This window comes from Coffea arabica, chromosome 7e, assembly GCF_036785885.1.
Source record: "Coffea arabica cultivar ET-39 chromosome 7e, Coffea Arabica ET-39 HiFi, whole genome shotgun sequence".
NCBI classification, from domain to species: domain Eukaryota; kingdom Viridiplantae; phylum Streptophyta; class Magnoliopsida; order Gentianales; family Rubiaceae; genus Coffea; species Coffea arabica.
Window position 1 is genome coordinate 8,869,338 of NC_092323.1, and position 13,736 is coordinate 8,883,073.

A 13,736-nucleotide genomic window follows, 5' to 3' on the forward strand; every position below is an offset into this window, starting at 1 on the left:
TGACGAGCAACATGCTCTTTGAATTATGAATAAGAGCTTGTACTAGCTGTTGAAAATCCAAAACAAGGGTAAAAAGAAAGAAAAGGACAACAGATGTCAAAATAAAGGAGTCATGAACCACAACTAGAGTAGGTAGTATGTAAAGTAAAGCTTACACTGATAAAAGCAATTTCAACTTTTATCTTCTTCCCGGCACAAAAACTACAAAATGCTAGAATTGCAACCAAAAAATGTCAAGCCATTGCTGCCTTCTTCTCTTCCTCAATCTGCTGAAGCTCTACCAACCTTTGTGCCCATGCTCTTTCCCTTGCTACTGCAGCCATTTTCCGCTCCACCCTCTTTATCATTTTCTTTCTTTTGGCCTCTTGTAACTGAGCTTTACGCTTCTTCTTTTCAGCCTGTCCATGATTAAGAATATCATAAAAGGGAAACGCAAATGTCAACAAGTAGTATGCCTTAGCCAGTACAGTAAGTTATTTTTTCTAAGTAATAAATAAAAAATTCAGTGAAAACCACAAAAGTTTTGGCAGAATCTCAAAATAGCCAAACCTGATAAAATTTACAACATTAAGACAGATTATAGAACAGAAAAGAGAAGAACCATTTCAAATGACAACAGTGCATTAGATCACTAATGAGATTATAAGGCCTAAAGATGTCTGCAAGCTCCACCAGCTAACTATAGAATTTCGTGAAGCAGCAAATTTTCACTGTCATCAATCAAAAGCCAGCTTTAATCACCAGATCCTATTTGTAACCCACTCGAGAGCAAAGAGATCAAGATAGTTTGTTGCGCCATAAACTTGTTCAAGAGAAACAGTTTAACAAGGCATTTCTCTTGAATTAGTTCTTTCCCATCTATTTTCCCAATCCAGAATAATTTAATCAGGTTACCTTGATGAACATCACGAAAATGTTCACACATTGTCATCATAATTAAATACATTATTTTACACAGACATTGCATTTTACAAGTTCAATATCGGATTTCAGTTAATCCGTACTCCTAGTTAGGCCAGAATATAAAATAGTCACCCACAAAAAGATCAGATTTGGTTAGAAGATTGAACGCAGAAAACCATATATCAAGCAGATTAACAAACTTAATTGAGCTCCAAAAAAAAAAAAAGTTACTGATTACCAAGAAAATGAAGCTTAAGACTTTACCAGTATGAACGCACGGTGCAGCTTAATCCGCTTTTTCTCATTTCTTCGCTTCACACTTCCTTCATTGGGTTGTTTTGCAGCTATTGGCTCTCCAGGTACATATTTCACCCAAGCATAAGGCCCTAATATCCGCAAATAAAATTCACCCAAAAAGCATCAAAATTTCAGTTAGCTTTTAAATTACAAGGTGTACATTTTCTTATCCCCAAAATACCACCAATTTGTAATTAAAATTTGAAACTAAAACTTAAACCCTAAACCCTAAACCCTAGGAATGGGGAAGATGAAAATGGGACCTGGGGGTTTTAATTGAGCTCTTTTACGACGAGGCTTGTCACTGGGGCGTCGTTTGGGGTATCGGGTGTCCGTTAAGCTGTGGAAAGCGGAAGATGAAGGATTGAATGGAAGATTCCGGTGGAAGGGGCCCAAGTGGTGGCGGAAATGGAGCTCAGATGCCGGAAAGGGAGAGAAGATGGCCGCGATTCGTTGGGGAGCAAGAGCAAAGGTTGTACGGGTTGACAAGAGAGTCCGCGATACGGGTCGAATTATGGATCGTAGGGCTCCGAGACCCATGATTTTACGCCTGAGCTGAGTGACGTTTTAAGGTTGGTGCTGTTCTCTGTGGCAAATTTGTCTGCTACCTTGCTTCTTTAGTTTGCGGGAGAGCCAGCAGAAAACGACGTCGTTAAGATGCTCTTAGAAGGTTACGACTTAAGAAACATAAATGACAATATAAATAAAAGGGATAATTGCAGAAACCTCCCCTGAGGTTTCTAACATTTGCACTGACCTCCCCTGTAGTTTGAAAAATTACACTGACTTCCCCTGAGGTTACTAATCCATTGCAAATTCAGTCCAAACGATTAAAATATTGTTTTAGGGAGTGAAATTAGAATTTTTTACCAAATTTGTCATTTGTACTTCATGTCCAATGAATGACAAAATATTACAAATTAATTAACAATGAATAAATTTTAAGGAGTATAGTTTATAGGCAAATACGCATTATCTATTTAAAGTACTGGCTTTTTATGGGTATTTTACTTTCAAACATTTAATTTAATACAAATACTTACGCTCAAATACATATTTGTATTTACTTTCATATATTTAATTTTTGTTAAATACAAAAACTACCAATCTCTCTTCCGTAAAAATATTAATATAACACTTTTTCAATTTTAGTTACAAACATTTATGTATTTAACATAAATTAAATGATTCAGAATAAAATACCCATAAAGAGCCAATACTTTACTCATGTAATGGAAGAAAACCATAAAGAATTAATACTTTATGGGCCATTTCTTTTTTTAAAAAATATTTAATTTACGTTAAATAAATAACCTACCGATTTCCTTTTTGCAAGAATATTACTGTAACACTTTTTGAATTTTACTTACAAACATTGATATATTTATCATAAATTAAATGTTTGAAAGTAAAATATCCGTAAAAAGCTAATACTTTAAATGAGTAATGCGTGTTTGACTATAAAGAGCCGGTAACTATTTAAAGTACCGGTTCTTTAAGGGTATTTTACTTTCAAACATTTAATTTAATACAAATATTTACGCTCAAATACAGATTTGTATTTACTTTCAAATATTAATTTTTATTAAATACAAAACCTACCAATCTCTCTTCCGTAAAAATACTAATATAACACTTTTTCAATTTTAGTTACAAATATTTATGTATTTAACATAAATTAAATGATTCAGAATAAAATGCACATAAAGACCGAATACTTTACTCGTGTAATGGATGAAAGCCATAAAAAATTAATACTTTATGGGCCATTTATTTTTTTGAAAAAATATTTAATTTATATTAAATGAATAACCTATCGATTTCCTTTTTGCAAGAATATTACTATAACAATTTTTGAATTTTACTTACAAATATTGATATATTTATTATAAATTAAATATTTAAAAGTAAAATACCGGTAAAGAGCCGGTACTTTAAATGAGTAATGCGTGTTTGCCCATAAATTATACTTCTTGAAGTTTATTAATTGTTAATTGATTTATAGTACTTTGTCATTCATTGGATATGTAGCACAAAGGGCAAATCTGATATAAAATTCTAATTTCACTCCCTAAAATAATATTTTAATCGTTTGGACTAAATTTGCAAAGGATTAGTAACCTCAGGGGAGGTCAATGCAAATGTCAGAAACCTCAGGAGAGGTTTCTGCAATTATCCCTAAATAAAATAGTTAGGATAGGAGCTTAGTTGAAATATTACTTGGAATAATTACGGTTATACTTTGTAAATTGTCATATATGAGAGGTAAAATGGTGCATTGAGAAATTATTTGTAATGAAAGTAAATAATATTTTGACACATAATTGATAAGTTTCGTACTATAAATGGCCTCACAAACCGAATTTTTACCTTTAAGGATTAACACATACTAAGACATAGGGTAAGGGCTCGATTATAGCTCTATGTTTTGCAAGATCCAGATTAATTTTTGCTCCTCAAAGCCTAGTCAGGATGCTATTCAATGTTTGTTGCTGCTTGAAAAGAGAATATTAAAACCTGTCCACCACGACTGCATGCCATGTTTATCCTGTGGAACTTTCGTATGGTATCAAAACCCTCGGATCCAAAGTACTCAATGACATGTAGAACTTGGATGTCAACCGCAGCACAAGTAGTTTAACGAAAGGAGTTCAGATCCATCATGGGTACTTAAAACAATATAGTAGTTCAAGTTCAGACGCCAACTATAAGGAGTGAAATTTTTTTTTGAAAAAAAAGGGTCAGCAGTGATTATCACAGCCCTCTGCTCCAACTTAGTTTGGAGTCAACTCGTATTTAATAAAAGTCGTTATCAATTTTTCATAGTATTTTGCATTGTTTGTATCCTTGACCTCTGCTTGATCATGAAAATGTATACCAGCTTGATTAAACACGGAGAGCAAATGCAGCAATTCCTCGTTTGATAGCTTTGAAGGCCTCTTGCTCTCCACTCCTCCGGATCTAATGATTTCCACGACTTTCTCTTTAAACGAGCTCATCCCTTTCTTCGAGCCCATTTTCATATTCGTCTCCATTTCATTTTTGTCATCTTCATGTTCATCTTCACTTTCAGCATTCAGCTCAACTTCCTTTTCATCATCACCATGACTCTCATAATCTTGGAAACTCGCATCAGTTTGTGACAACTTCATCAGCTCCATCAACTTCCTCTTCTTCTTAAATATCGCACCGAGTGTCTTATTTTTCTTGCTAAAGCACATCCGTGTAAACGCCCACCATTCCATCAAATCAACACTTGGAACGTCCTCTTTAGGCCAGATCTTGATCACCGAAGAATCAATCTTAGGAACGGGCAAAAAGTCCCTCTTGCTTACATCCATAACAAACTCCACGTCTGCCACCAGCTTCACATTCGCCGCTAACCGGTTATACTCTGGTTCACCAGGATCGGCTAACAGCCTCCTAGCAAACTCTTTCTGAAGTAAAAGTGTTGCACTCCTGAACTTACTCCCACCAAACACGAACTTCGCTACCAAACGCGAGGATATCCCATAGGGAATATTAGCTACCACGAGATCAAATTGTGGAAAATCAACCTTCAGTGCGTCATCACATATTACCTAAACAGAAAAAAGCATGAAATCAGCTAAAAAAAAACTCCTCTGAAGCATTACATCAAACAGCTGATCATTGTATCTCACAGTCAACCGGTCTTCAAATCCTCGCTCAGCGACTTTCTTGTGAAGGATTTCGACCATGCGCTTGTCGATTTCGATAGCATTAACTTTCTCCGCAACTTCAAGCAGCTTCAAAGTCAGATTTCCGGTGCCGGGTCCGATTTCTAAAACGGTGTCATTGGGTTTTATATTGGATTTCCTGACAATAGTATCGAGGACTCGCGGGTTAGTGAGAAGATGTTGTCCCCGGCTTTTGAATAGCTGTAAATGTTTCTCTGAAACTTTAACGTCGCTTCCGAGATTGTTACCGTAGTCATCCTCGTCATCTTCTTTGTCCGAGTCTCTGATGTTGAAACGACGGCTTGATTTCGAGCGAATTTGTTGGATGAGAAAGCTTCTCCTGATTATAACTGCAGAAAATTTGCTAGGAAGGGACTTGCAACGGTGAAGCATTTCAGGGATAGTTTTCCCCCGATTACTCGATGGGTTCTTTTTTTTTTTTTTCCCCAGATTTGACCGTTTAAGTTGGAAAAGCGGGCGGGGGTGGCGGGTAGAGGACGAGTTGGCGGGGAAGATGCAAAGGCTTTCGCATTTTATCTTTCGTTTGTGAGATGGGCCAATAAAACTGATGCAGATAAGCCCAATAGACCGGAGAATTGTTGACATCATTCAGCATAAGTTGGGGGACCTTTAATTCTTGGACAGGTTAATGGGCCATCAGTCCAAAGACTCTTAATGCGTGCTTCTAAATTCTTCACTTTGTTGTTTAGTTTGATAATCTCTCTCTCCTTTTTTTTTCGAAAGTAAGTGAGAGATATTGGATCCAGAACTTTTTACTTACAATCTTTCTCACCTTATCATCCAATTCAACCCTCCTCCGACTTAATAATCTTGATTTTCAAAGAAACTATGAGCTGAAACCCATGGCCTGAAACATTAGGCACATTTGTAATGGTAGGAGAATAATAAGAACATTTTTCGAGTTCAAACTTGAGCATTGGCATAGCTCAAACGCACATACAACTTGAGCTTGCCAAAAAAAAACACACACACACACACATGTAAGAGGATACATGAATCTAATTCGAAATTAGATGTTAGATAAACTTAAGTGCTATAGAAGCGGACTTCTTCCGCTGGCACTCCACAAAACGAATAACGCTAGCCTAGCTTGACTTGGAATAGTCTCCCCGTTAAAAGTGACTTACTAAAACAAAACAAATAATCTTGTGAAGCACTGTGGTATTAGCCTAGTAATAGATCTTGGCAAATATCATAGAAAATCTGAGAAAGCCTTTGATTTAGGAGGTTGCTTGCTTGCTTGATATGCAGATAACTTCGATACCTGCTGTCGGTGGCACAATAGGGTCTGGATCTCCATCACTACTGATTTTGGTTGGTAGAGAAATGCTGGCCCAGCTTTTATCTTATCAATGGTCCCAGGAGGCCATGATATAAGGTTTTGACAATGAAAAGCATTCAAGGGTTCGTGCATTGGTCCAAATATTGCTCTCTCTCTTTTGAAGCAAACTAGGAAACTCGAACACTTGTCATCTAAAGAGAAGTAAGAAAATGAACCATTTCATCAGGTATAGAATCTCCTTTCGGGTTTCCCATTTCCCCATGTAAGCCTTGGAGTCTCTTCTAAACAAAACTAAAAATATATAAAGGAAAGGTATTAACCATTTGTTTAGATTTAGCCGTTGGGTGACACTGTATGAGGATCATGAAGGATTGAGACACTCTACTGTGGTCTTTCTTGGGTTGGCTTTTCATTGACATGAGATATCATTAAGCTGAACCTAATTAAGATGGTTGTTCAGCTGTACATGTACAAGTGGGGCACATAAACTCGCCTCAATTATGTTTTGCTTCACAATCATGTTGTCTAAGATTTCAATTTCACACAGTAGCCCATCAATCCGATTGAAGAAGGATCTTAGGAAAATTGGTGCATTTCCAATGAATGAGTTTTTTTTTTCTTCTTTCCCCCCCCCCCCCCCCCCGAGAAATAGTGACAAGGAAGAAGCTCCGAGCCTCAGCAGTGGAAGCAAAATTTGGGGCCAATACAAGTTGGCTTACTTGGTAATGACAGACCATTTTTTCACAAAAGATCGTGTGTTTCAATCTCACTACTGTCGATATAAAAACTGTATTGGTGGGCGATCTGTAAACAAAGCAAATTTTGGGATGGAGGGGGGAAGTTTCATATGGTGAGTATGATGATCGCAAAAGGGAAAAATTTATTAGTGCTATGGCGATACAGCCAACTTGGTCAGTTCATTTCGAATTTGATAAAAATAATAATGCTCAGGGCTTTGTTTTGAGATTCTCGAATCTCGATTATTGTAAAAGTAAATGAATAAGTAATACCAGGGGCAAAAGTTGAGACGGGTCCCTCCAAAAGTGTAGGAGACTGTCAAGGAAGCAATCACTTTGTAAGGAAACACAAATCTAAAACAGGAATGCGAGGTAATGAATGTGCCTTGAGAACGAAGGCAAGGCAAAAATAAATTGACAGTCTCCTAAGGAATCAAGTGCCTTTGGGGTTTGTTTATTCTGCTTAGCACTCAGCTGTTAATGTTTATCTGTACCATACCCCGGAAAGGCTGCACTTAGAACTTCAATGTTATTGTCTTTTTAAGCAGGCTCAACGGGCTCCATATGCTTCTTTGTATCATAGCCCAATTTCGCTGATTTTCTACACATCTATGTTATTGATTGATATATCATCGCATGCTACTTTTGCAATGGGGCATTTTCTGGGGGATGAAAATTAACCAGCTACAAAACAGAGAACATAAATTAAGGCCATTTAGCTTAGGATACTTTTTATCTAATCCAGTTAAGTGAAGCCGAATCATGGAACGTAGATTAGGACCTTAGTTATGTTCGTATAACTTCATCCTCTCCCAACCAAAATGAGTAATCAAAATGAACATTGGAAACATGTAAACATTAACACCCCCCCCCCCCTCTCCTAAAAAATTAAAAAAGGAGAGTGAACTCACGCTCCAAGTCAGAGCGTCAACATGTTTATACATCGGAAGGAATATTACCCATGTTAAAAAAAGAGGAGAGAATTCCAGCAGTAACAGTAACAGAAGAAACGATTTTGTCCGCTTTTGCCACCACCGACGCTTAACGGAACGGGTATCTCGAGGGGGAAAAAGCTAAAGAATACAACAACGGTCAGAAACGGCACACAACGTTGACGACAGGGGTGTTAATTCTTGGCGGCAATTATGTACGGCACATGCCCCAGGTCTTTAGTTTTTCAGTGGTCCCCACTACACTACAACCATCCCTCTTTAATCTTCTTTAGACCTTAGACGACATCCTTCATCCTAACAAAAGTTCCCACATCCCACAAAAAAAAAAATCTCGTAGACTCATTCCCGGTTGACAGCCAATTTTATATTGACTCGTATAGACACTACTGATGAATTCCTTCTCCAAATTTACACATTATGCAGCAGACGAGTGAAAAATTAACATAGCAGTGCATGTGTTTTGATTCTTTTGAACAATGAATATTTTCCCCAACCCCAAAAAAAAAAAAAAAAAAAAAAGAAGGATGAAGTTTGAGCAAGTTGGTGAGGAATTAATTTTTAACTACTTGTAAATTTTTTTGCATTTGATATGATTTGATATGTTTAAAAAGCTTATGTTCTTCTAAATCATCATACGACTTAAAACAAAAATTACTAAAAAGCAACATATATCATGTTACGTAGTCATGGTGGACTGGACAATACTTTGATGAATTGTTTATATGCTCTGTACCATGCAAGAAAGTGAATCGTACCTCATTAGCAGCTACTATTACTGTGGAGTTCACTTAATTATGTTTCCTTTTTCTCCTATCTGCAAATTTTGGACGTGATTTTCTGGAATACATAAAAAAAGTGTCATAGAACAACGAGAAGATGGATTTTCAGAACCTTTTCTTTTTCTTGGTAATGTTCGATCAATAACTTGATTGCCTTCGCTGCCAGTGGTTTTCATACAACTCAACAAAATTCTAAACTAGGGGACACATCGTCTCTCAAAGAAAATGACCCCGGCCCTTAGGTAATGACGCGTTAGGCTTCATGTTTCTTTTGAAAGCAAGATTCTTGAATTTCCTTTAAAAGTTGGCCAGATCCATCTCAGACAGGACAAGGACACGGAGTAATAATATGAGTTAGCCTTACCTACTCCATTTGGCTGCCAAATGCTTCTCCTTGTTTGTCCACACAATCTCTCTCTACCATTTGACATTTCTTGTACATGTGCCGTACAAAGCCATTGTACGTACAATGGCACTTTCAAAGCAATAATCTGTTTATTTTTCCAAAGTAAAAGCAAGAGGGATTTGGAATCTGCACTGAAAGAGTCCCTCACCCTTCCCTCCCGGCCACAAAAAAAGAAAAAAAAAGAAAAGAGAGAGAAGAAGTAATTATAAAAATGTCCAAAGCACAAGAATAGCGTAGAAGAGAAAACAATAAAGGATTCGTCAGTGGCATGGTGATGAGATTGGATAAGGGGCCAGACAGAATGCAGCAATTGTTGTATTGCTTGGACCATGGTGCTTTGTTTAAATTTTTGTTTTTTTGGAAAGATTGGACCATTTGTGTTGTGTTGTTAATTAGGCGGAAGTTGCGTAAGAAAGACATTAGCACATGCTACTTTACAAGTGCATAAATGCAATCATGCAAACGAAACTTGTCCCATGCATGCAAAAAACCATTATAATGTAGTATAAAGAAACCACAATCAATGCTTTCTAGAATGTGGGGGGGAGGGGGGGGGGTACGGTCCCGCTGAAAAGGTTTAACCACAATGAATGGTCTCTGACTAGTTTTAGCTTTCTTTGGTAGAAGATCTCTGATTGATTAGTTGAAATCCAATAATGAACATTAAGAATGATGAGTGGAACCTGGCCTATACAGATTCCGTCTATTAATATGTACTGATTTTTCTTCAAGAAAGCTAGTAGTGCAAAATTGCCATTACAGGAGGACTGATGGCTGAAAGAGAACTCATAAATTAAAATGAACCAAATCGTACCTATAACTTCTTCTTTTTTTCCCCGGATCTGGAGGGGTATTCTGAAATCACCCAAACTAATTCCTCCAGGTTGGGCAGAGTTTCGCCCCAAAAATGCCCAACAACGGTAGCACGTGGGGGTCAAACTTGGGATCTTACTGTAACTATAGACGATTAATCCCAACCGAGCTATCCATGGGACTAAATCGTACCTATAATTTGATTGAATTTAAAATTCCTTATTGCAAGAAATGCGATGAAGGTTCCGCTATCAACCATTACAATTTTCACACACACACACAGCGAACGAATTGATTTGGCCTGTGATCAGAAACTAATGGCTAGCAATATTGATCATATTATTAGTCCCATGCCGATTGAATATATAGGCCATAAGTATAATACTTATATGTATGCACCAAAATATACAAAAGGAACTCGTTCTTGAGACTAAATTGTAGGGCCTCTCCCATACCCCAATTGCCATATGCAAGCGGGCCAAACATGAGTTCATAATGTCATTGTAACTACCTGACTTTTAACTTAGTTCCTCCTACGGGGAAAAAGGAGTTAGTTACTATAACCTTATAGCAGTGCACTTTCAGTTAATGAGACAGGATGATGGAGACACCTGAATCATCTACTGCCATTGCAGGCAGGTCAATGTGTGTTGTAGCGCAGGCCAAGGGACAATGGTTATGATTTCGAAGCCAAGCCTTCATTACTCTGATCATTATCTAATTTATATTCATTCAGACGGCATAAACATCGGAGAAACACGAATGCCTGTCGCCGTTTAGATTAAATCTAGTAGTTTATGGGTTCACCTGAATTTAATTCCAAGCTGGTCAAGACATGAATCTCCAAACAACATATTATTGTGTGTGTGTGTGTGTGTTTTTTTTTTTTTTTTGGGTTTGCCGTTAATTTAGGCCTAGTTGAGAGGTCACAATACCTGTGAATTTTGCTCAATTCACTGGGACTTGGTTTTTTAGTGATCCTTACTTTAGTATTTTATTTTTTTTCTTGGGTGGTTTTTGACCTGTAACTCGGTCAAAACCCTTCAGCTCCCAAGCACAAGCACAACATATTATTGTGTGTGGGAGAGGCTAAGTGCATAAATACCGGAAAAAATGCGGTGGTGTTTTATCATTTATGTTTATGGTGGCTTACAAGTAGGATTGCAGGAGTTGGTGGAGAAACAGATGCAGCAAGTCACGGCGAGGGGCAAAAGAGGAGAGGATCACAGGACCCATATTCTCAACGTTCCGGCTTCCCATTTTAGGGCATATGTCCGTTTTAATTAATCACCAACCTTCCGTCCATCGCGCCGTTGAAAGCTTAGAAAAGCGCAAGAACGAAATGTGCCCCCCCCCCCCCCAAAAAAAAAATGAAGGAACCAACCTAGTTTACTACTCCTATTGCTTTGAACCCAAAAAAGCGCTTTTTTTTTTTTTTTGTGGGCACAAGCAAAAAAGTGTTAACTACGGTCTAAAGCAGGAGCACCATAAAGAACTGCACTGCGTCACCAGCTGGCGGCATCGGGCATCCCGTGCTTAAATTAATGTCCTTATTGACTGTTGCTCAGAAGATTTAGGGTACATTGTTTATGTCATATTATGTCGTTAAAAATTGGTAAAGAAGACCATGGTCCCTCCAAATTACTAATTCACTGATGTTCTTTTGACCGTGGACTACTATCTAGTCTCTACTAGGTACCCAGCTCAATTTTGCTACGCATGCATTTTTTGGGCATATTTTGCTCGAAATGCTACTATAAAATGATGAATTACTCGTACATTCCTTTAATTTCCAGAAGTATATTTGCAAATTGCAATATTTGGTACTACTATAACTTAGTCGTTGCACAAGCATCACGAGGAAATCACAGAAAACGCAACATGAAACTTTGCACGTTAAGTACTATTGTTGTTATGTTACTTTTAATTGATGTGAATAAAATGCACTAAGGAGAAGAGAAAGTGGCTGGTTTAGTCATTAGTGCTTTGGCATTGGAAGCAAATAGTCACTTATCTTCGTTGTCATTTACCATCCGTCACATATCTGTATTCATCTATAACATACCTAAATTTATAGGAAGAATTTGGTATTATTGCGCTAAGTCTCTTAACGAGTGTGGTATACGTTAGAAAAACTCTATAATAAAAGTAAAATAATCGCACCCTATTCTAAAATGAAAAAAAATCTATACAATATGTAAAGGGAGATGAGGTATTTTGGTATAAATAAAAATCTATAACTTTATATACTTACTAAACTACTCTTGATAATTATCCACTATCAATATGACTTTTTACCAATTATGTATTTTTTCTTTCTCTATTTTCAACTTATTTAGTGAATGTTAATTTTTATTAACAACTATCTATTATGATTATGAATTACTATTAAATAACTATTTTTAAAAATTTTTTTTATCAGGCTATATTTGTGAGACATGTTAGGTACTCACGAGTTTTTAATCAATCTTCTAAACATGACGTTTTCTGCATATATGAGGGTGCCCAATACTCTTCTAATCTGGTCAAACAATGCAGATCGAGTACACTATCTTTTGGAGCAAATCCGATCTGATCGGATCCCACGAATTTTTGGATCAACGCCCATCCCTAAGGGACAGAAGTGACTAGCCCGTGATCACCAAAAATTAGGGATGTACGCGAGTCGAGTCATAATCGAGTAGCTCGCGAGTAGCTCGGTCAACGGCTTGGCTTGAACTCGGATTGACCGAGTTCGAGCCGAGTCTCGAGCTACTCGATTGTCATTCGAGTCGAGTTTCGAGCCAATATTTTGAGACTCGAGACTTATCGAGTTACTCGTCAAGCCGGAGGTATTTAAATAATATATTTATAATTTAAATAATATATATGTATTATAATTATAAAATGATCATTATGGGTATAAGTTTTACGGAATTTACAATAAGCTCTTCTTTATAATAAAATTTCATAATGGCAAAAAAGTAATAACATAATTGTAAAAAGATCTAAAAAGAAAAAATGTCTAAAAAAGGGAAGAAAAAACGAAAGTGTGTCAAAAAACTTGATTAGGCTCGACTTGATAAGGCTTGACTAAAGGTCGAGTCTTATCGAGTCGAGTCTCGAGGTTAAAGCGAGTTTCTCGAGTCAAGTTTCGAGTATCGATTTTTTGTACTCGGTCGAGCTCGAGTCGAACTCGAGTTTAGGTATATATGAGTCGAGTCGAACTCGAGTATAGCAATACTCGAGCTTGACTTGGCTCAATTACATCCCTGCCAAAAATGCAGTAGCCAAAGAAGAAATTGACGAAAAACCGCCAATAATGGGCATACGGGATGGGCAAAATTGGCCTCCCATTCGTGACAGCCAATCTATGGCACCACTTACTAGTCTATTTACTGCTGCTACTAAGTACTGATTAGCTGGTAGCTGCAAATGTCGTTGGGAAGGATAAAGAAAGGTGTTACTATGAAATACTCCCAAGCATCCATGGGAAAAGAAAAGGACAATGGCTACAGAGAAGAGATAGATACCAGAGAGGAGAGCGTGAAAGGGGTGAATAAAATATGATTTGAGGTTGAGGCACGTCACATGGAAACGGGAAGCTGTAGGCCCCACCAGTGCTTTTAGCCCCAAAAGCACTTCCATTAATCCTAATTGCGATTTGCGACTGCCACCCCCTTCCGGACAGAAACTCTTAAACGACCTGTACTGTACGAGGCTTCCTCCAATCTCCACCTACCTTCCCATCTCCAGTTTTTTTTTTCAGAGTTTAGGAAGGAGATTAAACTTTAATTATGTCAAAATCTACACGTTTGTAATCTTGCAATTTGCCAATTTCACTCTGTGTCGGCGGATGCCTACCGCC

General features: G+C 37.4%; 2 protein-coding genes across 2 annotated transcripts; both read right to left on the reverse strand.

Annotated features, from left to right (window-relative positions):
- LOC113701271 (uncharacterized) lies at positions 1-1,845 on the reverse strand. Its single transcript, XM_072060277.1, has 3 exons — positions 1,464-1,845; positions 1,168-1,289; positions 1-398 (listed from the first exon to the last, which is right to left on the reverse strand). Exons 1-3 carry the CDS (start codon positions 1,738-1,740, stop codon positions 234-236), a joined length of 564 nt encoding a protein of 187 aa, XP_071916378.1. The 5' UTR covers positions 1,741-1,845; the 3' UTR covers positions 1-233.
- A 1,991-nt stretch (positions 1,846-3,836) lies between these two features.
- On the reverse strand, positions 3,837-5,411 carry LOC113701532 (ribosomal RNA small subunit methyltransferase, mitochondrial-like). The gene is made up of 2 exons (XM_027222242.2): positions 4,863-5,411; positions 3,837-4,781 (listed from the first exon to the last, which is right to left on the reverse strand). The coding sequence occupies exons 1-2, from the start codon at positions 5,289-5,291 to the stop codon at positions 3,975-3,977; spliced, it is 1,236 nt and encodes a 411-aa protein (XP_027078043.2). The 5' UTR covers positions 5,292-5,411; the 3' UTR covers positions 3,837-3,974.
- Positions 5,412-13,736: the final 8,325 nt, after the last annotated feature.

Coding starts and splice junctions, on each gene's coding strand:
- LOC113701271 (XM_072060277.1), bottom strand. CDS start 1,740: ATGGGTCTCGGAGCCCTACGATCCATAATTCGACCCGTATCGCGGACT. Junction 1,290..1,463: donor AGCTCAATTAAAACCCCCAG/GTCCCATTTTCA, acceptor TGCGGATATTAG/GGCCTTATGCTTGGGTGAAA. Junction 399..1,167: donor TGCACCGTGCGTTCATACTG/GTAAAGTCTTAA, acceptor AATCATGGACAG/GCTGAAAAGAAGAAGCGTAA.
- LOC113701532 (XM_027222242.2), bottom strand. CDS start 5,291: ATGCTTCACCGTTGCAAGTCCCTTCCTAGCAAATTTTCTGCAGTTATA. Junction 4,782..4,862: donor GATTTGAAGACCGGTTGACT/GTGAGATACAAT, acceptor TTTTCTGTTTAG/GTAATATGTGATGACGCACT.